At 33.7% G+C, this 26972-nt stretch overlaps 3 protein-coding genes and 1 long non-coding RNA gene across 4 annotated transcripts; 2 read left to right on the top strand and 2 right to left on the bottom strand.

The window, feature by feature from the left end:
- Positions 1-554: 554 nt before the first annotated feature.
- Positions 555-1412, top strand: LOC122608363. The gene is made up of 2 exons (XR_006325215.1): positions 555-895; positions 1049-1412. It is a non-coding gene; the product is annotated as an uncharacterized LOC122608363 (long non-coding RNA).
- A 1774-nt stretch (positions 1413-3186) lies between these two features.
- Positions 3187-12608, bottom strand: LOC122608500 (probable aquaporin SIP2-1). The gene is made up of 3 exons (XM_043781603.1): positions 12072-12608; positions 4025-4285; positions 3187-3569 (listed from the first exon to the last, which is right to left on the bottom strand). Exons 1-3 carry the CDS (start codon positions 12360-12362, stop codon positions 3414-3416), a joined length of 708 nt encoding a protein of 235 aa, XP_043637538.1. The 5' UTR covers positions 12363-12608; the 3' UTR covers positions 3187-3413.
- A 6002-nt stretch (positions 12609-18610) lies between these two features.
- On the top strand, positions 18611-22305 carry LOC122607523 (probable protein S-acyltransferase 4). Its single transcript, XM_043780512.1, has 6 exons — positions 18611-18978; positions 19677-19868; positions 20135-20443; positions 21015-21236; positions 21392-21828; positions 21987-22305. Exons 1-5 carry the CDS (start codon positions 18922-18924, stop codon positions 21824-21826), a joined length of 1215 nt encoding a protein of 404 aa, XP_043636447.1. The 5' UTR covers positions 18611-18921; the 3' UTR covers positions 21827-21828; positions 21987-22305.
- A 231-nt stretch (positions 22306-22536) lies between these two features.
- Positions 22537-26175, bottom strand: LOC122608398 (ABSCISIC ACID-INSENSITIVE 5-like protein 3). The gene is made up of 3 exons (XM_043781499.1): positions 25360-26175; positions 25209-25280; positions 22537-23064 (listed from the first exon to the last, which is right to left on the bottom strand). Exons 1-3 carry the CDS (start codon positions 26110-26112, stop codon positions 22984-22986), a joined length of 906 nt encoding a protein of 301 aa, XP_043637434.1. The 5' UTR covers positions 26113-26175; the 3' UTR covers positions 22537-22983.
- Between the last annotated feature and the right edge of the window lie 797 nt (positions 26176-26972).

Raw genomic sequence — 26972 nt, 5'->3', positions numbered from 1 at the left:
TTTTGGTTTTTTAAAAATGCAGTTTTAAAAACATATACTTTATTTTGAAAACGTAATTTTTGTTTTCTAAACGCAATACCAAACACCTCTTTAGCATTGGGTTGATTTAGGAAAATTAGTCTTTGTATAGTATTTTGCTAATGTAACACTAATTACATATAATCTTTGTGCGGATGTATTGGGCTGCCCCTCAGAAAACAAAAGCCTTTCGGGTGGAAAAAATGACTCTTTTCTAGAAACTATCGTTTTTATGGGAAGGTTTGTATTATTCGTGAATAACGAAATATGTAGATACGTTATCGGATCGTGTGAAATAAATTTATTTACTTAAAAATAAAAAAGAAAAGAAGCCGACAACTCAACATCCATCGTGTGGCAGATTAATGACCCCATACGCCCAACGGGTCCAAAAGAACGAAACATCCTGGAAAACCAAACGTAAAACAAAAGAAACGTAAGCAAAATTGCTTCACAATGATTATCTAGAAGCCCATAGGCACAACAACTATATTAACATAACATAAAGCCAGCAAACCCTTCTAGATACTCATCATTTCTATAACATTTAAATCCATTTCCCTTATATTATTTTATCGTTTTCTCTATGAAAAAGTCGACTTCTTGTAGGTCAGCCGACTGACAAACATACTTTTCAATCATCAGTTTTTGGTGTTTATATATACAATCCTAAAAAACCAATCATAAACACCAACATAAAACTAGTTCACGTATTTTTTATTTATTTTTGTTCTTTCAAGAGAGAACATGAGTTTGTTCATTAAGCCTGTTTCAATCTTCTTGATGTTTATTTTGATGATAAGTTGTGGGTTCGAGTCTCATCATCAGTCGATTATATTTGCACAAGCAAGACCACTTTCGCTCGACCCTCAACAAAGTAAGTATCAACTACTAACTTCTATTTTTGCGTTTGTGCTTTGTGACATGTATGATCTATTGACTTGATTAAAAATGAGGTAGTGGAAAAAAACATTAAATTATATGTGACATGTGTAATGCTAATTGAGTCATTTCTATATTTGATTTGTAGGATATGCAAGGATTTTCAATACACTTGGATTGACATGTAATTGTTGTGATAGTCTTGGTGAAAATTGCACAAGTAGTTGGAATGGAACATGCCCTAATCTCCAATGCAATCCTTGGAGATTAAATTAAAGGAAAATGATGGGTGTTGGTGAATAACCTATCATAGGTGCTGCTAAAGAGCTAATATAAGCATTTCTTGGTTGCTCTCTTCACAAAGTTTTCAAATTAAAGATTAACGTATACATTTGATAAACTTCAGGATAGTACTCTAGCAGCATATACGTTATCCCATGTCCAATTTTGTCATATTTGTAATACTTAGCCCTCATTTGGCTGTAAATAAAAGCATGTACAGTGACAATTAATCCGATTCTTTTTGTAGATTTTAGACATATCTACTTGATTTATTATACTTACCTGGAGGGGGTGCTACCTTAAGGTCGGCCCAAGTGGCCGAGCCTACATCATAATTTGTACTCTTGATTTATTATGATTGTTGATGTTGAAGTAAGGAGTGGCAAAATAAGCACTTAGAATAAGATTTTAAGTGATGTAGTCACTTTTTAAAAAACTAAATTTTCGATTTCTTTTGAGTGTTTAGTGTTTACAAACCATTTATATAATTATAAGTGTTCAAAATATTAAAAACTATAAATAACTTCTTAAATTTGAAATTAGATATTTTAAGTTTTTGATATATATACTCTTGGTCTTATTTTTTGGTTGGTGATGTACTATTTGACTTTCTTCATAAACTACTCATCTAACATGTATTTCCTAACACATCTTTCCCAAATGTCAAATATATGCAACATACCATGCATTTAAGCTAAGCAACAGTATATGTCTCTAACAGACATGCCAAAATTTATACCAAATAAACGAATATTTAACAATAGAATCGAAAAGCAAAACGTTTCACTATGCTTCTTTAAGGAGAAAACTTCATCGTTTCGAAATCTCCGGATAACCCCTCAAACACAAGATAGGATACCCTTGATAGCGAGCTTCTTCGCACAAAGCCGCAAATCGTACATCTTGCAAGCCAAGTCATGTGGTGGAAGAAAACTAAACGTACGAGCCTACATCTACCCGCTTCAACAACCTAAGACCAAACCTTAGGGGCAAGGATGCAGTGTCACAAATCGACACTTTGGCAAGAAATTAGGCCAATAAAATCATACCACCTAGCATTGAAAAAATTTGCAATTTTTTGCCAAAAGAAAGCCAAATTTAAGGGTGTAGTTGCCAAATGGTGCCCAAAAAAAGAGAGAAAACAATAAAAAAATAAAAAATAAAAAAAAAAAAAGGAAATTTTATGTGCTAACTTATGGTGTCAATTCTTGTCACAATCGGCCAAATATATGATAGACGAAGCCAAAAGAATGTGCCAATGTTTGCCAATTAATAGGGTATAGGTTGTCAAAGGCCAATATTTGCCAATGTCAGTTGTCGATCTATTTTGCTGACTGCATCATTGACCCTTATACACTATCAAGCAATAGGCAAACACATGAGACCAAGCCTCTACCGCCTATATCATACAATAGAATACAGACACAATCATTCATGAATTAGTGGACATAGGGTGGTATTGCTGTCCACAGAACCTGGTTGACTAAATAAGTCAATAACAAGCAGCCTGTTATACTCTTTTATATCTTTAGAATTTGTTTTTGCCTAACTTTGTATTTTTGTTATTCTTTTATCCTTTACATTTAACCCTATCTAACTTTTATATCCAACTACTACATTTTATTTATTGACACACTTCTATTTTATATCATTCCCACGTTTAAAGCTAATTTGTTATAACCAAGTATCCGACTTAAATAATGCAACCACAAAATTAATAAAAATATTTACCAGGGGATACCCATACCCTCACACAATGCAACGACTGCAATGTTGAGTGGTGTTGATAATCGATGAAAAGCAATTGATCTAAAAATAATGGTTTTTATTTTAAAAGATAAAAGACTGAGGTTTTAAATCAATTTATTAATGATACAATGGCTATTTCACCTAGATTGGTTTGATGTATGCATTGGTGGCTCACATTAGCCTTTTGTGCATCCTAGTAGCACCATTCAATCAAAAGACTAACAACTGCCTACTAGAAATTTACTAACAAACACATTTGACCAGAATTCCAGAACGAATGAGATATATACCAGAATAAAATCATTTCCATGTACAAAATTACGCTCCTGTGAACAAATGGCCTACAAGTAGATCCACAAGTGTGTTTACTATTTTGGAGCGCATGTCCATTTATGTTTTAACAAGATCAGATGGCACACATAGTTAAGATACACAATATGAGGCCATCTGAAAGAATCCGTAATTTCCAATTCCATCGCTTTTCAGTTAACCTTTTTCTCCTTCTCTTGTTTTGATGGGCGTACAAGATACCTAAACGTCCATGCTGCCAATAGAGTTGCCTCCATAGGTGCAAGCCAATAAACAAGTAGATGCTCCTTGGTTACGTGATCACCACGAGCATAAGCCCACCCCATTACCTGAACCATGTTTTCACTACTAGTCAATATATATAAAATATTCTTCTATCAAAGAAAAATAGTGAAAATTTTCAGGTTTAACATTCAGTTTCAGATTAAATGTTTGATTTAGGGTGCCTACATAATTAATTTAGATAAAAATGTTTGATTCATGAAGAAACATCCAAAATTTATAACAAATGCATAAAACAATCTAAATCATGTTATTTTTGTATTAATATTGTTGATGTACTTTGGAAAAGTATCATGTTGATGTACATCAAATTTGGCACATTATTTATCTACAAACTTCAAAAATTGGAATGAAAATGTGCTTGTAAGTCAAGTTAATGTGACCCAACCCATTTTGACCTGTTGCCCAACCCACCCAACATATCTGTTCTGAAACATACTCTATATATGTGTTTTTACGAAAAATCGAAGTCAACTCGAGTATCAATGATGGAAATACTTACAGAAGCAGGGTTCATACATCCACCAGTAAGATCTGATCCGAGGATATGAAGAGCAAGTTTTGAGACACTACTAATCCAAGTTTTCCTGAAAAAACTTCCAGGTATTTTTGTAGAAAGTCCATGTGAAATCAGGACAATTGTGAAGGTCAATAACCCTTCAGTCAATGCACCTTGATAGAGACTAACGGTCAGCTTTGGCCCACGTCCTATTTCCGGAAAGGTATGAAGGATAAGCCTGACCCCCATAATTGCTCCAAATACCTAAAATTAATAATAAAATTAGGACAAACTTGTGCTAAAAATGACTAGCCGATACATCCCTAGCGAAACAAAAAAAATTCATAATGCACTTGAATAGAATTAAAAGCATATATGTATAGTTGAACAAAAAGTTAAAGCCCATTGCCAAACACCTAATCTTAAAATCAAAAGTCAAAACATAAACGCATCCTAATTCCCGAATATCCACTTTTTGAATCCCATTTGCATGTACACACAAGGTTAATGCAGTTCCTAGAATTGACAATTTCATCTCCTTCAAGTAAAAATGGGAGAATTTTGGGTTGAATTTTCTCTTCAACGGGTCAAACAGGTAAAAATGGCTTTTGGATGGTAAGAACTGGTTTTGATGACCCAATTCTAATATTATATCCTATATTTTCTATTCTGTTCAATTAACTCCTATATCCAAACCTCATGCCTTAGCCACACTCTCCAGTCTCCCCACCACACCCGTGATACGAATCAAATCAGATTCGTATCGATAAAAGGGGTTCTTGCAATTCGAGAAGCAAGGATCTCCTAAAGTCTTAAGACCTTAATTTAATTCATCCATAATAATACTACAGCCCTAATGATCTATATAAATACTAATCCTATAGCTTGATTAGCAAGCTAACTAAATAATATTAAAGATAGGATATCTATAGCAATAATAATACTTTCCTAATAATAAATAATAATAATATAACTGATATTATCTATTAATAAGTTATTAATAATCCAGATCGTATCAACCCACTCAACTTCATCATCTCTCTCTACATTTCTATAATGGTTTTCCAAAATGTGAACATCTTTTATCAAGCTAATACATTTAGAAACTTGACCATATATTCATGTAAAGAAAAACTTTATAAAACATACACATATGAAAACGAAAAACTATTATAAAGTCAAAGTTTGTAAACGGTGATTACACCTATAATATCATTGTCAAAACACAGCTCAGACTGAATGGGAGTCGTGTGACAACGAGAGTAAGGCTGCACCAAAAAGAGAAGAAAACAATTCAAGAAATCAACTAATTTAAACGGAAATTCATCTCAATTCTTCAGCTCTATTAATTTCATGTCAATAGTTGAGTACATTTTGAACAATAACTCTTGCTTTTGAGTTATATTTAGACATGTTAAGAAGAAAAAAAATGTGGTTTCATCCTTCATTCAAAGGTTCAACATTTTCAATAATAAACTTACCTCAAAAAATTTCTATAACAAATAGGTAAAAGTATAAAATTGCAAGGAGAAGAAGATCTGGTGATTTCTCATTCTCGATATGAAAGAATTACAAAGACTAAATAGAGGGATCACACCAATACATCCCATACATAGCTCCTATTAATAAGGAGAAGATAACCACTAATTAAATAGAATATTGATCCAAGATAATAACTAAAAATAGATATCCTATATTCCCCCTCAAGATGAAGCATGTAAATTTGCAATGCCAATCTTGCCAAGAAGAAATTGAAGTTGGTTTGCTGCAAGACCCTTTGTGAGTAAGTCGGCCAGTTGCAGTTTGCTAGCGACTGCCATTGGAATGACCTCCTTGGATTCAACTCTTTCACGTACAAAGTAACAATCCATCTCGACATGCTTAGTTCTTTCGTGGAATACCGGGTTATTTGCTATATGACGGGCTGCCTGATTATCACAGAAGAGAGGTGTAGGTGACGAGATGTGAAGTTGAAGTTCACTAAGCAACCAACGAACCCAGATGACTTCACTAACCGTGGAAGCCATAGCTCTGTATTCTGCTTCGGCTGATGAACGTGAGACCAGTGATTGCTTCTTTGTCTTCCAAGAAATGGGACTACCACCTAGTAGTAGAACATAGCCGGTACGTGAGCGTCGAGTATATGGGCAACCCAACCAATCCGAATCACAGTAAGCTGTTAAAGTGGTATCGCCTGCACGAGAGAGTAAAATACCTTGTCCTGGTGTAGCTTTCAAGTATCTAAGAACTCGATTTGCCGCCTCCAAATGACTACTTCTTGGATCAGCCACAAACTGGCTCAAGATGTTGACTGAGTACGCAATATCCGGTCGTGTGGCTTGAAGATATAATAGTCGACCCACTAAGCGTCGATATTGATTTGCATCAACACTTGGTTCTTTCTCTCCCTTGTCTAATTTCAGGCCTTGTTCAATGGGAAATGCACTCGGCTTGCAACCCAATTTCCCACTATCCTTTAGAATATCCAAGGTATACTTTCGTTGGCTTAGAACCAAACCATCATTTGTTCTGGTCACTTCGATCCCGAGGAAGTATTTAAGTGTCCCAAGGTCTTTAATACTAAATTCCTTGTCGAGCTTTTCTTTGACTTCTTGTATCTTGTCGAGGCAATTGCCTGTAATAACGACATCGTCCACATAAATTAGAACCACCAAAGTGATACTATTAATCTCATAAAGGAATAAAGAGTGATCTGCTTTGGATTGTCGGAAATTCAAACTCTGGAGAAAAGTAGTGAACTTGTGGTACCAATTTCGTGAAGCTTGCTTCAACCCGTATAAAGATTTTCTTAAACGACAAACTCGATTTTTGTTGGTGTTAGAGAAGCCCTGAGGAATTTTCATATAGACTTCCTCGTCGAGATCTCCATGCAAGAAGGCGTTATTAACATCGAGTTGGTGAATGATCCAGTCTCGTTTGACGGCAACTGCTAGTAGAGTTCGCACGGTTACTAGCTTGGCTACGGGTGCAAATGTATCATGATAATCAACGCCTTCCATTTGAGTGAACCCTTTTGCAACTAGACGCGCCTTGTACCTTTCAACTTCACCATTCGGTTTGAACTTGACCTTATAAATCCATTTGGAGTCTATTGCTCTCTTTCCTTCAGGTAGATTTTCCAAAGTCCAAGTTCCATTTTTCTCTAGGGCTTTAATCTCCTTTTGCATCGCCTCACGCCAATGAACATCCTGTGAGGCTTGTTTGAACGATTTTGGCTCATCATTATTAGTGATAGCAGTTAAGAAAGCCTTATGATTAGTTGAAAATTTTTCATAAGAAACAAAGCTAGAGATTGGATAGCAAACCGTGGAGGCAACTTGACTTGATGTTGGTGCGGGGTGGTTGACCGAAGGTGGGACTTGTACCACAAAATCCTTGAATCTCGATGGTTGAGTCTTATTTCGAGCTGGTCTTTCTTCTATCTGGGGTTCTGTAGCTTCATGGAACTCATTTGTTTCAGCCCCATCATCTTTGAACTGAGTTTCATAATTTATCAAATCCAACTCAATGCAATCTGGGCTTTCATGTCCGCCGATTGAGTCACTACTGGGCTCAGCATCATTATAATCCATTTGTGGATTTCGCGATTCAGTATGAGTCAAAAATGGTTCACAGTGACAGTCGTGACATATTCCTGGTTCTTCTGTTATACTTTCATTATTTCCTTGAAGATTCTTAAAAGGAAAATTATCTTCATGAAAGTTGACGTCTCTACTAACAATCAATTTCCTGGTTTGTAAGTCAAAAATTTTATAACCTTTGGTTCTAGGTGGATAACCAAGAAAAACCCCCGGTTTCCCCCTTTCTTCGAACTTGTCTCCTTTTGTGTCGGTATTTTTAAAATAAACAAGACAACCAAAGACTCTTAGAGAATCATATTCAGGTTTTTTATTCCAAATTAACTCAAAAGGAGTTTTGTTTTTAATGATCTTGGATGGAAGACGGTTAATAACATAAGCCGCGGTCAAAATACATTCCCCCCAAATTTTTTAGGAAGATTCGCTTCGAACCTTAATGCACGAGCCGTCTCAAGAAGGTGTCTGTGTTTTCTTTCTACGACACCATTTTGTTGAGGGGTATGAGGACACGAGGTTTCAAGTAAAATTCCCTTTCGATTATAAAAATCTAACATATCGTTGGAGGTAAACTCTCCACCATTGTCACTTCTAACCCTTTTTATTTGTTTCTCAAATTGCACCTCAATCATTTTATGAAAATCCTTAAGACATTGGCTAGCCTGGCTTTTATATTTGAGAAGAAATACCCATACCGCCCTACTAAAATCATCTACTATTGTAAGGAAATAATTGGCACCCGTATATGATGGGATTCGATAACCTCCCCAAATATCACAATGAATTAAATCGAAAGTAGCACTAGTTTTAATAAAACTGGAAGGAAAAGGTAATCTAGTATGTTTTGCTCTAGCACAAGAATCACAGGAATTACCCAAATCAACAATACTACTTTTGAGAAAATCCATCTTATTCAGCTTTCCTTTTGAAGCATGCCCAAGTCTTTTGTGCCACGTTTCAACTGTAGTAGTCATCGCCTTTCTTTCTTGAATCATCTTCATTCGGTACAGTCCCCTTCGGCATTTACCCGCACCAATCAAGTTCCTCCTTTGTAAGCCCTGCATGATACAAAATCAGGAAAGAATGATATGGAACATTGAAGATCGCGAGTGAGGCGACTGACAGAAAGAAGATTGAATTTGAAATCTGGAACATAAAGAACCCCATTGACTTTTGCTCCTCTTGGAAGAACATAGTCTCCTTTTCCTTTAACCGGAATGGAGGCTCCATTTGGAATGACAACAGGAGGCTCAAATGGAGTGTCCCTTTTGTTCAAAAGAATGTTAGATAAGTAAGTAATGTATTCGGTGCAACCCGAATCAACAATCCACTCACCATTTTCGTCTTCTTTATGAGCCATATTTGCAACGGGTTTTGTATCTCCACTTTTACCTGTTTCAACAAAATGTTTCAGTAGGAGTTGGTAGTCTTCACTTGTTAAGCCAGGAATAGGGCTCGATTCACTGTCCACAAACGCAGCTTTGGGCTTCACCTTGTCCTTTTTCCTCCCAGGCCACCATTCAGGATACCCGATTATCTCGAAGCAACCTTCACGTTTATGACCTTCCTTTTTACATTGAGTGCATCGCTCAATTCCATCCTTTGTAGTCCTCGAGCCTTCCTTTTCTTTGTTTCGTCCAGCTAAGAAATCTCGTTTCTGTCCAACTTTGAATGCAGCGGGCTCTGGTTGTATCCTTCCTTCACTCGAAATACTTCTCTGCCTCTCGTCTTCCGCCACTAAGTGATACGCAGTGCCTAGTGAGGGAACTGGTTTGGTTGCCAGAATTTGAGTCTTAATAACAGTGAATTCTGAATCTAACCCCATTAAAAATTCATAAAGACGTTCCTTCTCTTGATGTTCATTGATCTTCTTGCCCACATCACATTCACACTTGTCACAAGAACAACGTGGAAAAGGATGTATGGATTGAGCTTCATCCCATATGGACCGTAGTTGGGTGAAATATGTTGACACGGAAGCGCCGTTTTGTCGAGTAGAAGCAATTTTCTGTTTCAATTCATACGCCCGAGGAGCGCTCTCTTTACCGAAACGTTCATTCAGGTCTGCCCAAATCTCTGATGCTGTTCCTGCATACTTGACACTGTTGCGTATATTTTTCTCCATGGCTGTTGTCAACCATCCCTTTATCATAGCATCAACACGCATCCACAGCATGTAGTTTTTCTCAGTTTTCTCAGGTTTCTTGATCGTCCCATCGACAAATTCCATTTTGTTTTTTGCAAATAAGAAGTTTGTCATCTCTTGGTTCCAATCGGCAAAGTTGTTGTCTGTGAGGACTTCATTTACGTGAAGTTGTTTGGGGTAGTCGGAAGGATGAAGGTAGTAGGGTGACTCATATGTGATTCCACTGCTAGAACCACCGCTAGGACCTTCACCGTTTTTGTTTTTGGTTTGATCGTCGTCTCCTGCCATTGGTTTAAACTATGGTTGTTTTTGGCTCTGATGCCATATAAAATTGCAAGGAGAAGAAGATCTGGTGATTTCTCATTCTCGATATGAAAGAATTACAAAGACTAAATAGAGGGATCACACCAATACATCCCATACATAGCTCCTATTAATAAGGAGAAGATAACCACTAATTAAATAGAATATTGATCCAAGATAATAACTAAAAATAGATATCCTATAAAAAGCATGTTGAATCTAGGCTTATATCACTAGCATACCAGGAAACGTTTAGTAAACTTTGGTTATCCAAATGTTTATTTCCACGATTCACTTGAACCCGTTTTCCTTTTTACCAAACTCAGCCATATTTAGATTTCCAGAATGTAACCAAAAGCATGGAGCATATCAGTTATGTAAAGCTAGTATGAAGACATATACCATTAATAGGAGGCCTTAATAGGATTATACATTAACTTGGTATCTAGTAGTGATAGTACCCATGACATGGTAAAACTGAAGTTTCTGGTATGCAAAAAACCAAGTGAGTTCATCCACATTTTAGTACGTTTATAATTCATGTCCATTGACTTAATATCTATATATATTATATGCAAGCAGTGTTGTGAAATAAGAGGGAAAGGAAGGATTACCAGCAGGTATCAAGTATCAACTCCGAAGAGCTTATGCACTTGTTGGTATGTATATGTATATCTAATTTTGATAAATTCTATTTACGTTTGCTCCTGCAACACAATCTATCAATGTAATTACGCTCCCTAAACTAATTTTTACAAATATTCACGCGTAATGCACTGCCGGTAGTGAAAAAAGGAAAATTATATAGGGGTCTTAAGTTTGTGGGTTTGTTCAACAGCTCCAACTTTAGATGACTTTAAAGCTTTTAGAGGCTTGGAGTTCCATCTAAAAGCTAAATCTAAACAGAGTCCATTTTTTCAATATGAGTTATTGTTTACAATAAAAAGCATTTAGCTCAAAAAAGCCTCTCATCAAAACACACCAACAGTATAGAGAGAAGATGGGTGGGTGGGGGGTTTGGGATTGGTTATTGGGCTGACAATACAAGAACTAGGTTCATATCTTAATGATCCAAGGGCTCCCTTACCTTTAACTTTAAGTGGACTTAAAATTGAAGGTGTCTCAATATATATGTTTAAAAATATAATGCCTGACATACAATAGTTACAACCATAGAAATAATCAAACTTACATTTACTCAGCCTCTTCTAGTAAACAACAACGATACCAATCCCACATATAACCTTTACCCAAAGCTAGAGAGGCTGCCTCTAGAAAGAGCTATGGATTAGAATGTAAAAGGGTAAGGTTTTGCCTATTCAAATTTACACGTGAAAGGAGAGACTCTTTGACTCAGATGTAAGCGTACACAGTTTAACCACAGTTTCCGAAGGCCGTATCCGAACTTTTACCTAGCCATACAAGATTTTACCTAGTAGTATTGGAACCTAAGACCTCTTATAAAAATGTCAAGAGTTGATGTCAGGATGTTAACCATTGGGCCACTTTGGAGGTGGTTCTTTGGATTAAAAATTGTTTTAAAAAACTATCAAATCTAATTAAAAAATGCCAAGTAGAGGTAAGTAACCATGGTATTCTTGAACATGTGTACACTACTTTACAAGCAGAAACAAGAGTAAAATAAAAACAATGCAATGAACCCTAAAACCCAACTAATAATAAATTGGCCTATTTGATGCAAACCAAGTATGCATACAACTCAATTAGACAATAAAAGTCAAACTTTATATATATATATATATATATAAAAAAAAAAAAGGCCAACTGACCAAAAAGGCTTTCTTGAACCATATATCCCACCTAACCAATTAATATAATTGATATAACCATAGTCCATATCTAAACCAACTACACAATAAAAATCAAAACTTTACCTAGAAGAAGAGAAAATTAACACAATTAATTCATACCCACTTCATATCTAAACCAATTACACAATAAAAATAAAAACTTTACTAAAAAATTTTTTTTAGAAATTACTAACCTGAAGAGGGATTCTTGAGCCAACAGTAAACAAAAACTTAGTAAAATTTCCAGAAATAGCAGAAGTCAAAACAGTGAGTGGATTATAAGCCCCACCATTAGTAACTTTAGCAAGAAAAGCAAACAAAAACATGTTAATTATAGAAAGTGAAGACCTAATGATTTCACCAGCTGATTCATGATGGGTATAACCTAAGTATTTATGTACAAAAATCTTGATTAAAACACTTGACCATACCCACATGAATGACAAGATTGTATCACTTATTAACAATTTCATCATTCCCGCCATTTTTTATATTCTTTTTTCAATTTTTTAATGGGATTTTTGGGATTGTGTTTGATACAATTTTTTGGGCAATTCGGTTTTTATAAAGTGGAGTTTGTGAGATTAATGATGATGAAATTGTAGGGAAAAAGGAAGGAAATTGAGTTGACAATTGTTTGTTTTACAGATTGATTTTATAGAATCGAATCTTTTGTTTTGTAACTCTCTTTCCTTTGTCTTTCTGTTTCCTTTCTATGTTTTTTGTACTTTTTGAAAGGTGTGTGTGTGTGTGTGTGTCCGTGTCACCGTGTTTGTAAAGGCTTTTGGATCATTGGGTGTCATGGTTGGGTTAGTGAAGGCTAAAAATTTGTGTGGGCTGACTTTACAACCGGAAGAAAAGGTTGGGAACAGGGCTTGAGTCTCTTGGTTGGGCTAAGTGGTTGTGTCGGCTAGCTCTACAATCAAAAGATCAAATATGAAAAGATATGACCATTCTTTGTAACAAGAGAAAAGAGGAGACATAAAGAAATAAGGAGGTGTTTGATTCGTGAAATTCTTCGGAATTTATAGAAAATGAAATTTGATTTCTATAATTTACCATGTTTAGTTGGGAGAACAGATAGAACTGGAATTATAAACTTTTTCTCATATACTTGAAATCATGAAATTTAAGATTCTATCATAATCTTCTTAGGTTATGGTGACGAGAATATAAATAGTTAGAAAGTATAAGTAAAAAGGGATAAGTGAAAATATCACCTAAGGTGAGAAGGGAGGAGTGACGTCTATATCTTTTTTTAATATTATTTGTTTGGTATTGATTGGATATACTCTTAGGTAACATGAGGTATTATATTTAAAGATGAAGTGTTAAGAGAAAAAAAAAAGGTGAAAAGCGTGCAAAGGTGAAATCAACGTAACAGGAAAAAAATGTAGGTAAAAATAGTGAACGGTTATGGTCCAAAAATGTTCTTAGTGGGACCCAAACCAGATACATGATGCGATATTTTTTTCAAATTTTCTCCTAGTCGAAAAAAGTATCATTTCTTACATTCCCTATATACATCAACATATATAACAAACATCGACATATATAACATCGGGGTAAGTATTTTAGGAAGATTAAAACTTCAAAGATCAATGAATTAAAAAAAGATAATTGAACAAATTCACTATCATATATGATGATCTTAATTATAAAATGGTAATGGGGGAACGGAGAGTTGTGGCAGCACGTTTATACAACATGGAACAAACAATATTTTTATTTGTGGTGACTCTGAATCAATAACTATTACAACAATTTGGCTTTAAATATAATTACAAACACACGGGTGTGTTATGTGCTTATCTGTCATTTATAAGTATAATTCTGTATTTAATCTATAAATTTATGCATGTGTGTGAATGCATTCACAATTTAAATGTAAATGTATAAATGAAGTAATACATTGATTCTTACGAGTCGTATCGACACAGTTATAAAAATACCAAAGTGTGATACCAATTCCAGTTTTTATGAACCGGCACTGATAGATGACTTTCCGGTACATTTTAATATCGAGGCGGGATTGGAATCTTAGAAAAATTGCCCGTCCCTAAATATGTTAGCCTCATACGACCACAAAAAGGCTACTCGTAGGTTACAATTATCTCAACACCCATTAAAATACGATATTCACCTTTTTGCCTTTTTCAACAATTATCTACCAATAGTCAGGTTACATACATTGAAACCAAATAAGATACACATAAATATATTGTCTAAAAAGCAGCATGGTTGGATCAGTGGTAAACATCCTTGCCTATGGAGACAGAGGTTATAGTAGGTAGAGGTAAGGTCTGCCTACATCTTAACCTCCCTCATACACCGTCGAGGTATTGGGCCTCAAACCTGCGGAAGGCGGCACTGGGCAGTTACTTACTTACTTTTATAAATATATTGTCTAAATTTCTTGTTAAATCACTTATCTATACTATATTATAAACCAAATAGGTCTGTTTAAAATTTTAAGTTTTAAATTTTATTTCCCCAAAATACTCTATCTATCTATTCCATATTTACTTAAAATGACTATAATACCATTTCTCCTTGCTCAAAATTCAATCACTCATTTTTTTTCTCTCTTCTTCATAAACCATTTTATTCCTTTAATTCATTCAAAAATCTTTTATCTCAAAAATCGTACATTGATAAATTATATGGGTGCTCTTAAAATTTCATGTCCTTTCATTATTAAGGTCATTCGATATCCCGTTAGGTAGATCACCCCATCACCGCCACCGCCGCCACCCCTATTACATCACCACCCCGCCATCACCTCAGTAGCGAAACTTGAAATTTTTTTTTTTGGAGGGGTCAAAATAAACTTTGATGTTAGTGGATAATTAATTTTTGAATGGGAGAAGATAATGTGTTATCCATAACATATATTTAGTTCTACATTTATAATTAAACATATAGTTAAGTATATGAGGAAAGGGAATATGTGGCTATCTTGTATCTAAGCTTGGGTATAGAACCCCTCACATGTCAATTTTTTAAACCATAAAAATCATGGGAGCCATGTGATTTATTTATTTTGCAACAAATATTAAAAAATTAATATGTGAGGAGATCTATACCCAAACTTAAATACATGATAGCCATATATTCACTTTTCCCTAAGTATATATACTTTTACATAGTTATAAGTGATGTTAAGTATGATCTATTATCATGTACGTATTTGGTGGTTTAACTATTAATGAAATATATAAAAGGGATAATAAAAAAAAGGCTGGAAGTTTCAAACCTTGGTCAAACAAACATAGTGCACCTTATGTAAGGCTATTTCCAATGTTAAGGATGTTTTTAGGCGTCTTTGAGCTGCCACATTATATCCTTATAAATCCATATACATCCTTACAAATCCTTCAAATCTTATAATTTTATCTCCAACCATACAAACATTCTTACATATCATTTTATCTCCACTAAAAACAAAAATATATTATGTAAGGACAAGTAAGGGCATGCCCTTAGGTAAGGGCATGCCCTTAGGTAAGGGCATCCTTCAAAAAATCATTAGTTTTGGACAAACTTCAACGACAAAGGATATCCAAGGGCACCCTATTGGAGATAGCCTAACTAAGGTTTACCACTTGGACTATCCGTACTTCTGTTTTATGTTTCGCGAAGTATTTATATATATATATATATATATATATATATATATATATTAAAATAATAAGAATCCTAGCTTTCTAAAGTCTTCTTTCAATCTAAAGCTAATTTTAAATATTGCCACATAGGATTTTATCCTACGTGGCATCTCCATACATTTTTTACAATATATTTATTTTATAACCTTTATTTATTCTCAAAATAATCTATTTTATTTTATTAAATATAATATAATATATTAATCATAATTATATACACAAGATAAAAAATAATATCAAAACTCATATTAAAAAATAAAATAACGTCCATGCATCTACTAAATTGGCACACATATTTGACAAAAATAATATTATTTATTAAAATATATACAACTTTAAAGACTATATCAAATTTTAGAAATTATTTGAATATATTATTAGATTATATATAACCAATCAATTTTTTTGTTTCTCTTTTTTTTTTCTTTTTGCCGAAACTTTAACTAAAGTTGGTTGTTATTCTAATCATAAAACAAAGTCTATTATATAATAAAAAGCAAAAACTATAATGATTTTCTCTTATTTATCTATTGGTTTTTTTTACTTATTCGTATTGTATTTATGTGTATTTCATATGACTAAATTTATGTGTATTTTATATGACTAAATTTTTGTTATGTTTGGTTTTTTACTTTGTACATATTATTACGTTTGATGAATATATAACATGCTACATTATTACGCGATTTACGTTTGATTTGTTGTAGTGTTAATCTATAAGGTGAATACATTTTTACGCGATTTATGGCTACACAAATGGTGTTGTTGATGATATCAAAATATCTTAGGTTAAATGTTCTTAGAAGGGATGTGTAATCACTATAGTAGGTTAAGTGACTGTGCTATCGACATGTCCGAAAAAACAAAGGGTGACCAGAGTGATACATGTATTAACCATGAACTATAACATAATCAATTTTTACATAATAAACCTATAGAATAGTTATTTACTAATGTATAAAATAATCTTTTTAGCTAGCCGTGCATCGCGCAGGGTAAAATACCTAGTATTATATATATCGTTATTAACTCGACATTTTGGGAGGGCCACGACCCCTCCCTGCCCCTTATAAGTTCCGCCTATGCATCACCTCCATTACCGCCGTAACGTACGTGTACCTTTCTCTCGTAATTTAAGTATACAAATTATTTTTTTTATCTCTTAACTTTTCCTATCAATTCTAACATTGTTTTAGGTAGGGGTGAGCAAAAACCGAACCGAAAACCAAAAAAACCATGAAAACCGAAAAAACCAAAAACCGAAAAAACAAAAAACCATTGGTTTTGTTTTTCTAAAATCCGAAAGTTGTGGTTCGGTTTTGGTTTTTAATGAAAAACCGAACCATAAAAACCGAACCGAACCAAAAAAATATATTTTTATTTATATTTATATCATTTTATTATTAATTTTTGATAAATATTTTATTATATTTTGCATTTTTAGGTGTATATAATAATATTATTTATATGTTTTAAGTGAAAATACACAACAATTTTAATTTTTTTTATAATAGTATAATTAAACAATGCGTAAAAGATATAAATAGTTATATATAAAATTTGTTTGAAGTTTGTACAACTTACTTTTATGGATTTGTTGTCATTTTTGTAGTATTATTGTTACTAATATTGTTTTAAAAACTTGTTGAAATTAATTAAGGTGTAATTATAGGGTATAAACTTATAAACTTTTGAAGCTTAATTTGACCCAAACCACAAGTGGTTAAAAACCGACTAAAACCAAAAAACCAAACCGAAATAGATCTAAACCAAAAGAACCAAAACTGAAAAAACCGAAACTCAATGATTTTTAGTTTTCAAAAACCGAATTATAACGGTTCGGTTTTAATTTTAGTTAAAAACCGAACCACACCGAACCGTACTCACCCCTAGTTTTAGGTAACTAATAAATGTATTCGACAGTCTTATGTAACTTAATATTTTGTGATCTTTTTAACAAAAGAGTATTCATTTGCAAGTTGGAATACTCATTGTTAGGACTTGGTAGGGACACTTTGTGCCCTCACGATTAGATGCTTCTTTTTTTCATCTGAATTTTGACAATAAAATAAGGGAAAAAGAATTTGCACTTTTCCAGGCATAGAAATATATAGCAAAGTCATCTTGCATCCTTCAATATTGTATTAACTTGCACAACTGGTTTATTAAAAACATTATATACATCTTTGATCCAAAAAAAACTTTATCTCAGATTTCGTCCTTGAGCCGTCAAGGGCCTAACTAGCATCATATCCTAAATTACGTGTGATAATAGTCGGTTATGCGTATTTAAAAGTTAAAGTTAAATAAAAACATTAAACGTTGAAAATGCAATTCACATTCACACTTTCGTAGCATGTGATATGGGTGATGACACTTTCCCCTTCGACGCTTATCAATTAATGGTGGTTGCTTGTAACAGTATAAGAAAATAAATACTCATATAAATGATGATATTATTGTAAAATACATAAAAATGTACTAGATAGTTTTGAATTATATTTTTGAATACATTAGCTTTCGAACAAACAATAACTAAGGTATTTTTTTTATTCAAATTGATATTATACTCTTACGTACTTGTTTCAAAGTTAAAAATTTTATAGAATATACCTAAAGTTCCTCAAAAGTTTGGCACAAAAGAAACTAATGCCAAAAAAAAGCTACGAAATATAATAACATCATTAACATTTCAATTTGATTGGTGGAATTTTACTATTTTAGCAAAGACGAATTTCATTTATGTACTTACAAAACTTATATACATATATTTGAATTCTCAATAATTAGTGCATAATGACCAATTTTTTTGCGAAACACACATCGAAAACATATGTAATTGTCGAGTTATGCAAAGACACGAATACGAACAATATTTTTGAAATTGAGTTTCTTTTTGTTCGCAAGAAGAAAAATAAAAGAGAAACAAACCGTATCACACTTTAACAAAAAGGTAAAACAACATTCTTAAAGGACCAAACCTAGAACTTAATGAAAATCCATGTACTAAAACAGTAAAATACTCAAAACAAAAATCAAACAAGAAAATGTCGCTACAAAGTTGGAACATCCGCCTAATCAAAACTTTTGTTTGGCAGAAGAGAGAGGAAACAGAATATTTGTGTTTGTGTCTGTGAGTGTGTATAATGAAGCTGTATCTATAGCTGTAAATATAGATATAGTAGTTTTTCTTTCTGGATATCTCCACATTCTACTTTCTTGGTTTTGTATGCAATTAATATATGTGTCAAAGGTGTAAAAAAAAATAATTTTTTGGATGTTTTTTCATATGGGAATTAATTTGATCACTAAAAGAAGCACAAAAGTTTTCAACTTTTTGTAAACTTTAGTTAAAATTTTCAGTTCTTGAAAAATATTAATGGCAGAAGAGAAACAAAAGGCTAAAAGACTATATCAAGTTTGGAAAGGAAGCAATGTAAGTTTTTGTTTTTCAAAATTTTTTTGCTTGTTACTATAGGTTAGCAATGTAAGTATTTATGTATCTTTAGAGGATAAAGTTGGTGTTTTTAATGTAGTACTTATTTTCAAAAGACTTATTAATATACCATGTTTATAGTTTGGTGATCAAATTGTAATGAAGTAGTTAGCATTAGTTATTCCTGTCAAATTGCTAGTTTGATTGCCTCTACTATTTTTTTTGCTTTGATCACATAGTTTTTTAGTTAATTTGATTGTAAAAGTGCTAACTGATATTGTTCTTTTGAGCATCTAGTTGAGTGGAGAAAGAAAGGTGAAATAAAGTAATGTAAATCATTTTTTATCTAAACAAGAAAAGTTTGCACCAATCGGTGAGATAACTTTCAACTTCAAATTCGATATAAAGATCTTAAGTTTCAACAAAATGTATACGATTGTAAGAAATGATGCCCAGATTATGTTTATGCAATTTTTGCAAAACATAAATATATATCAAGAGTTATCTGATTGAAACCAACAAGTTGTATCTTCAGGCTTCAAAGGTTATATCTATGTATAGTTATGTATATACAACATACAGTTACACAGATTTATCACAAAATGAGTTCTAGGATTCATTAATTGGATTGTTCAAAATGAAGGTGTCTGTTTTATGTGGTTTGAAACCTAATTGTGATGTTTTTGTGATTGTTACAGAGATTCTTTTGTGGGGGACGATTGATCTTTGGTCCTGATGTGGCATCTTTATTTTTGACCATAGTTCTAGTTGCAGGCCCTGCTATATCCTTCTGTATTAAAGTTTACTTTAACAATTTATATGGGAAAGATGGCAAAGATGGTCGTTTCTGGTACATTGTGCTGTTTGTTGCAGCCGCTCTCACTTGTCTGGTAAGCAAAATTATGCTTTTATATCAACTTGCTCTCAAGTTTTTCGGTGTTTTTGAAAATAACGGTGTCACTTTTGTATTGATGAATGGGTTGATGCTGAGAGAAAAATAGACATATAAGCTATAACAACTCTAAGCAGTATATCCTGAATTAGGACTAAAGAAATGCACCGAAATTTAAAAAGTTGCATCAAGTAATAAAATAAATTTGCAAGAAATGATCGACTCTTAAAATACAGAAAAAACTGACACTGTTATCGCCCACAGGATGTATTATTTCTTCTCTTGACGTCCAGTAGAGATCCTGGAATAATACCACGAAATACAGAACCGCCAGAATCTGATGAAGCATTTGATATGAACACTCCTTCTATGGAATGGGTCAACGAGAGAACTCCTCATTTGAGATTACCCAAAACTAAAGAAGTAAATGTGAATGGTCACACGGTTAAAATTAAATACTGCGACACATGTATGCTGTATCGTCCTCCCCGTGCCTCACATTGCTCCATCTGCAACAATTGTGTTCAAAAATTTGACCATCACTGTCCATGGGTTGGTCAGTGTATTGGACAAGTAAGTTGATTTCACTGTTACTATAATGATTCACAGGGTGGTTGGATGTGCGAGGTGGGAAGTTGGGCATAACGGGCGGGTTAGATAACAGGTCAAATGGGTTGAAATGGATCAGTTTTTAGTATGTGTCAGAAAGGTTCGAGTTGGCTGTATGCCTGTATTGACCCCCACAACACAACTCTTTTTTGTCCAATTCTTTTAGTTAATGTGTTACTCTAAGAATAAATAATTTAAATCTTTTAAAGATATAGGGAGTGGCACACTTGCACGCATTAAGGATATAGTTTGAGAGACTTTTGAATCTGATCAACCCATTTCCCCTTTAGATAAAATTTTAGATAAAGCACAACCAAATCGTCCTATTCATAAGTAAACAGGTCAAGACATCTAGATGAGCATCTGAACTCATTATTGCGATTTAAATTTCACAGTCAACAGTTATGAAAGTTTAGGGAAGTGTAAACGATTCTGGTTTGTAGTACAAGTGATGTGAGGGTTGCTTGACAATCATATGGTTATTTTTGTCTGAATTATTTTTCACGGATCTCTTCCATGGCTTCATCTATTGCAGCGTAACTACAGGTTCTTCTACATGTTTATATCAACATCGACCGTCTTGTGCATGTATGTATTCGCGTTTTCATGGGTGCATCTCACTCAATTCGAGGAGCACATTTTAAAGGCTATGTCAAAAGACATCTTGTCAGATGTCCTCATTGTTTACTGCTTCATCACTGTTTGGTTTGTGGGTGGGCTTACAGTTTTCCACTTTTATCTTATTTGCTCAAACCAGGTGATCATCTGTTTTATAGATACAACTTCTATTTCAAGACTTAAATCATTTTTAGATCTTCCAATTTATGTGAGGAGGGAGTGACTTGGATGGGTTGTGTAATGGGTCAGACAACTTTTTTCATACATACTTACAGAACTTTGCTCTTGATACAGACAACATATGAAAATTTCCGATATCGATATGATAAAAAGGAGAATCCATATCACAAGGGAATAAGAAGGAACCTTCAAGAAGTCTTCTTGTCAAAGATCCCTCCATCATTGAATGATTTTCGGTCATTTGTGTGTGAAGATGAAAACATAGTGATAGAAGCAACAAGTTCAGACCTTGTTCGTTCCTCAAAAGAAAAGATTGACATTGAAATGGGAAATAAATATTCCGAATCAAATGATATTTCACTCCCTGAAATTTTACAAAATTTGCATTATGAGGATTTGGAGGGTAACCCGAAAAGTAAGGATGGGAATGTAGAGATGTATGCTCAACCATCTCCTTTTCTTTTTGAGATAGAAGATGACAATTGTGAACGCAAGAAATGTGATGAAGAAATAATCACACATGAGACAGAAACGGTTCGTCGAGTATAGAGGTAACCAAATCTACTCTCCTTTCAGCCTGTTTGCAATTTCGATTCATTTAAGTACATAGATATATATGGGTCGATATTGACACCTTTTATGGGATTGGATCTGCAAGACTTATCCGTTTTCTTATTAGTGATGCATGCCGTATACATACATTCTGCAGGTATGGAGTTCAGATTATTCTTTGGAGCTACAGTATACTGCAGAGCACTTATGAACATTTTGGTGCGTCTTCAAAATGTAGAAGATGAACCAGAAACCTTCTATAGATCACACTCAACTTCGTTGTAAATTTCAGACCAATAGAAAATATTGCCATCCATTAGCAAAAATGTCCAGTACAATTTATCTCTTTGCATTTTCTTTATCATTTTGTTTTAATTTTTTATGTTCCTTTGGTGAAACTGACATGTGCCGTCACATCTGCTTGCGTTGGAATTTACCTTGATTGTTTATTTGTTATTAAGAACACATTGTTAGAACTTAAAAGTCCTTTATGTTTCCCACAAACTTGTAATTGCTTCAAATTGATCTTTTCACATGTAGGGGACTAAATGAGTTGAAAACGGAGTATGAGGAAAAAGGTCCTGATTAGATGTGGCATGAATAACATGTTGGGTAATGGGTCAAAGTGGTACTAACGGGTAAGTTAGAAAATAAGAACATAGACGTGGCACGTTAATGTTGCCGTGTTGGTTAGAGAAAGCTCGGAGTTAAGACATCCAACACTATACTATTAGAACACTATCAGATGTACATATGATCATAAACGAGACAATACAACATCTACTTATTACAAATCCATCTGTTATACCTTGGTATCAAGAACTTAAAAACAAAAGCAGGAAAACACAAAGCATCCATAGCAATGTCATTTAAACAAGATAAAAAACAAAACCCAAAAAGGCACACCAAGGCTGGCCTATTTGAAAAGGAAGGTCTGTACAACCCTTTCCCTTTCATTACTAGAATTACATGTTCTTCAAAGCTTTCCTTGACAAGGAAAAATGACTGCAAGAAACAACGGAAGGTAATTGTGCCCACCCCCATTCCACCATGCCATCAATCCCATATCCATAGTGATTCCTGACTGCAAAAGAAACGACACCTACACCTAAGGCAAGAAAGCTTCTACACAATCTTTAACATGATACTAACTTTCAGAAAGAAGCTGAGGTTGTTCTTCTGAGTTGAATCTTTGGTTTGGGGGGCGGTACACATGGTAAAACCTTCTCCACCTCCTGCAGATACATACAATCATGGTAAAGAATGCAGAAAAGAAATATCTTAAGTTCAAAAAAATATGCATGCATAGATGATGTCAATGCACATAACAATAAGGTTGACACAAGCACCAATTATACAAAAGAGCAGAAAACCAGAAAGTGCAGTTTGTCCAAATCAAAGAATTTCAATTGAGAATCTTTTCCAATGAATTTAAACGACGGTTAAAATAATCATATTATTAGATCACTCAACATACTATAGTGAAGTAAAGTCTCACTTGCACACTGAATCTACATGGAGTGAATCTAGAGATGTAGTATAAACACTATGACCTTCCTATCCTTACAACCCCACAATTCAAAGAAAACAATTGAAGTCGAAAAATATGGTTCATTAGGAAGGAATCAATTTTGGTTATTGGTAGGAAAATTTAGAAGTTCATATGGCGCGTTCTCTTCTGTGTCTTTCAACCTTAGTAAGCATATTTTAAAAGATTGATACTTAATAATGTAATTGCCCCACCTTTTATCTATTTAAACGAGTGCCAACAAAAGGTTGATACTTAATAATGTAATTGCCCCAGCCTTTATCTATTTACTATAGCTCTTAAATGAGTTAGTATTAGACATGCTATCATAACCCGCATTAAACAAGATCATGGTTCAACTCTTTCCCATGTTTAAATAACCATGGGATGCAACTGGCCTCCACAATGACCTAAAGGTAAGGTGCAAAAAGCTTGGCCAAAAAGTTTCAGCCTCGCTCACAAACAGAAAAAAAAAAAAAGAGGAAGGGCAGCTAGGTAACATTACATAGCAAGACCATTATGGTCCAAGAGGTATCAGATCAAGGAACCCGCTAGGGAATTACTGCTAATATGTTACTCCCTGATCTTCACTAAAATACACCTTAATCTGACCCGTTTCTTATAAATGGGTTGAATATACCATTGATGGATTCACAAGTGTGGCAACAGAATTTACTGTGTTAATGCAACTTATGTTCTTGTAAAACAAAACAACTTATCTCCAGTTAATCGCATCATAAGAAATACATCCAAGATATTCTCATAGTATTTCACAAAATAGACTCAGAACATACCCCGTGTTACTTTCATCTCAAGTAGATGCATATAAATCTATTATGCCTATTTCTCAAGTAACCCCGTGTTACTTTCACCCCCCCCCCCCCCCCCTCTTCTGACAACATACCCACCCACAAGAACATACCCAAAACCATTAGCATTAACTTCAGTAGTCATGGCTGACACCATAGGGGCAATTGGGTGTTAAAATGTTTTCTGTATTAATCTCTAAACTGTACCACTACTATAAAATAATTTAACAAATAAACAGAAATTGTATCTATTATACACAGCTTTAAAGGTTACTCACACTAAGATGATAGTATGATACATCATATTGACTCGTGTTTGCATTATTATACAAGACAGATATTCATCATTGCCCACTACAACTCCAGAAATCAAGTAAATTTTATTTATATATTTACATTTTGGGTTTTATTTTTGTTGCATGCCATTTAAGATGATTTATGTGCAATTGTGCAGCAGCCCTTTGCACTTATATTTAAGGAGCAGAAATCCTTACAGAGTAAAATTAACTCTTCGGATCTGGCTTTCTCGATTTAAAGTTGTTTTGATGCTCTGTAGTGCTGTGATTATGAAGATATGGTTTCGGTTTTTAACAAATATGTTAGAAACATAACTACATCCATCGAAGGCAAAAGTACACTAGGATCTAGACTGAACCATTTCTTTTTATCAACAGATTATAGAAAGGCGTGATCATTGCACTGATTCTTTTTATCAAACTAAGATCCTCGAAAGCCTCAAACCTAAATGTGCACTGGGATCTCAATTGAGTATCTTGTATAGAAGCTTCAAAGATAAATCCTATACGATCTCTTCTCACGAACTTGAATAATTAAGCTCACAATATTCTTTTGTACGTTAAACAAAAGTATATCGTTGCAACTAGGTTTCAGAAAGAACCGGGAGAACTAGACCAAGGAATTATATGTCTATGACAAATCACGTGACCAAAGTTCTGCCAAAATGATGGATATGAAAACAATAAGTCTACACCAACCCTGAATTAGTAATAAAACAAAAGTAAGGTTTAAGAAACAGAGATACCTTCTCCCTCCTGAGCTTTTCGTTTTCCTCTTCCAAACGTGAAATTTTATTCTCCAACTCTTGGGTGTAAGCCTATTCAACCATCCACCACTCTCTTATCACATAATAACAAAATATATACATAACCAAAAACAACATCCGAAATAAGTACCTGTTTTCTTGCTCGTGACCGTGCAGCAGACTCCCTATTCTTAATCATCCTCTTTTGCCTCCTTTCCACGCTCTTCTCAATCACACCTCCAGAAGCCGATCGTTTCCTTCCAGTCATATGTGCATCCGATAAACTTCCCATCAGAGGAGTCCGTGACATATATCCCACATCCATCACACCGCTACCAGCACCCAAACCCGCACTTTGCTGCTGAACTGGATAATGCCCTCCCATAACTAAACTTTGTTGCTGCTCAATCATCGGCATTTGAGGGTAATTCATGTTCATCCACTCTCCTCCTTGCATGTCAACAACACTCATTTCCTCACTTTCCTTCTTCTCGCCACTCGAATCCGCAACCACTCCCGCCTTCACCAAAAAGTCCTCGAGCGTCATCTCACCAAGAGTCCCTTGTCTGTTCCCATCACCACCATTCTTAAAACCACTCCCAGTCCCATCACTAACACTACCACCACCATCACCACCATTCTTAATATCTTTCTGACCCATTTGAATACTTCTCCACACCTCGTCAACCGTCTTTTTCGTGATCCCCGAATCAAGATCCGTATAGTCATTCGGATGATTAACAGTTTTAAGAAGCTCATCAAGATTCATACTACTAAAAGGCTTTCCTAAATCACCTAGCTGCTGTTGCACTTCATCTAATGTTAAATTATATAAAGTAGTAGACCCTTGTCTTGACAACATTAACCCATCATCCATCATATGTTTTTGTGTTTGAGTACCCATAATAATCCCAAAAAAAAACCTCAAAATTATCTTACTTTTCTAGAATAATTTCAAAAAAATAAAAAAAAAAAAAAAAAAAATAAACCTAAGCAAAAGATATAAATAAAAAAAAGGTTACCGGGGAATTTAATTAAATATATTTGGCAAAATATATATATATATATATATATATATATATATATATATATATTTAATAAAATATATGAAAATCACAATAAAGATACTAAATTCAGACAAACTATATAAAAAGATTACTGGGAAAATTATAAAAGATAAAAAAGACCCTAACTTTAAACAAATAATAAGAAAATATATTTACTGGGAATTTAATAAAAGATATTAAATCATGAAAAACATTACTAACTTTAGACAAATTATATAAAAAGATTACTGGGAATTTAGTAAAAGATATGAAATCACTATAAAAGATACTAAATTTAGACAAATTATAGAAAAAGATTACTGGGAATTTGATAGCTTACTTGAAATAAAAACTCCAAATTATTGTAAATAAATTTAGGGCTTTTTTTTCCCTTCTATTTCTTGCATGCAGTGTTGACAGAGGGAGGTATGGTGAATGTGATGGAGAACAATAGAAAAGAAATGATTTATATTTTTATTGTTAGTGACAGTGAATTATTAGAACATTTATATGCAACAGAAAGAATGATTAGATTGGGTTAATATGTTTTTGTTTTGCTTTCAGATTACTACATGTGTTAATTACATAAATAACTCTTGTCTTGGATGAGACATCATTTTTATTTATAGAATTATTATGTTTTTTTCAATTAAAAATATATTTTAATATATATGGTTTAAGATAATATTAAAGATTTGAATATCAATCGATATCTAAG

Source organism: Erigeron canadensis, chromosome 7 (assembly GCF_010389155.1).
Source record: "Erigeron canadensis isolate Cc75 chromosome 7, C_canadensis_v1, whole genome shotgun sequence".
Taxonomy (NCBI): domain Eukaryota; kingdom Viridiplantae; phylum Streptophyta; class Magnoliopsida; order Asterales; family Asteraceae; genus Erigeron; species Erigeron canadensis.
The sequence above is the reverse complement of the archived record's forward strand: the minus strand, read 5'-3'. Positions and strand labels throughout refer to the sequence as shown.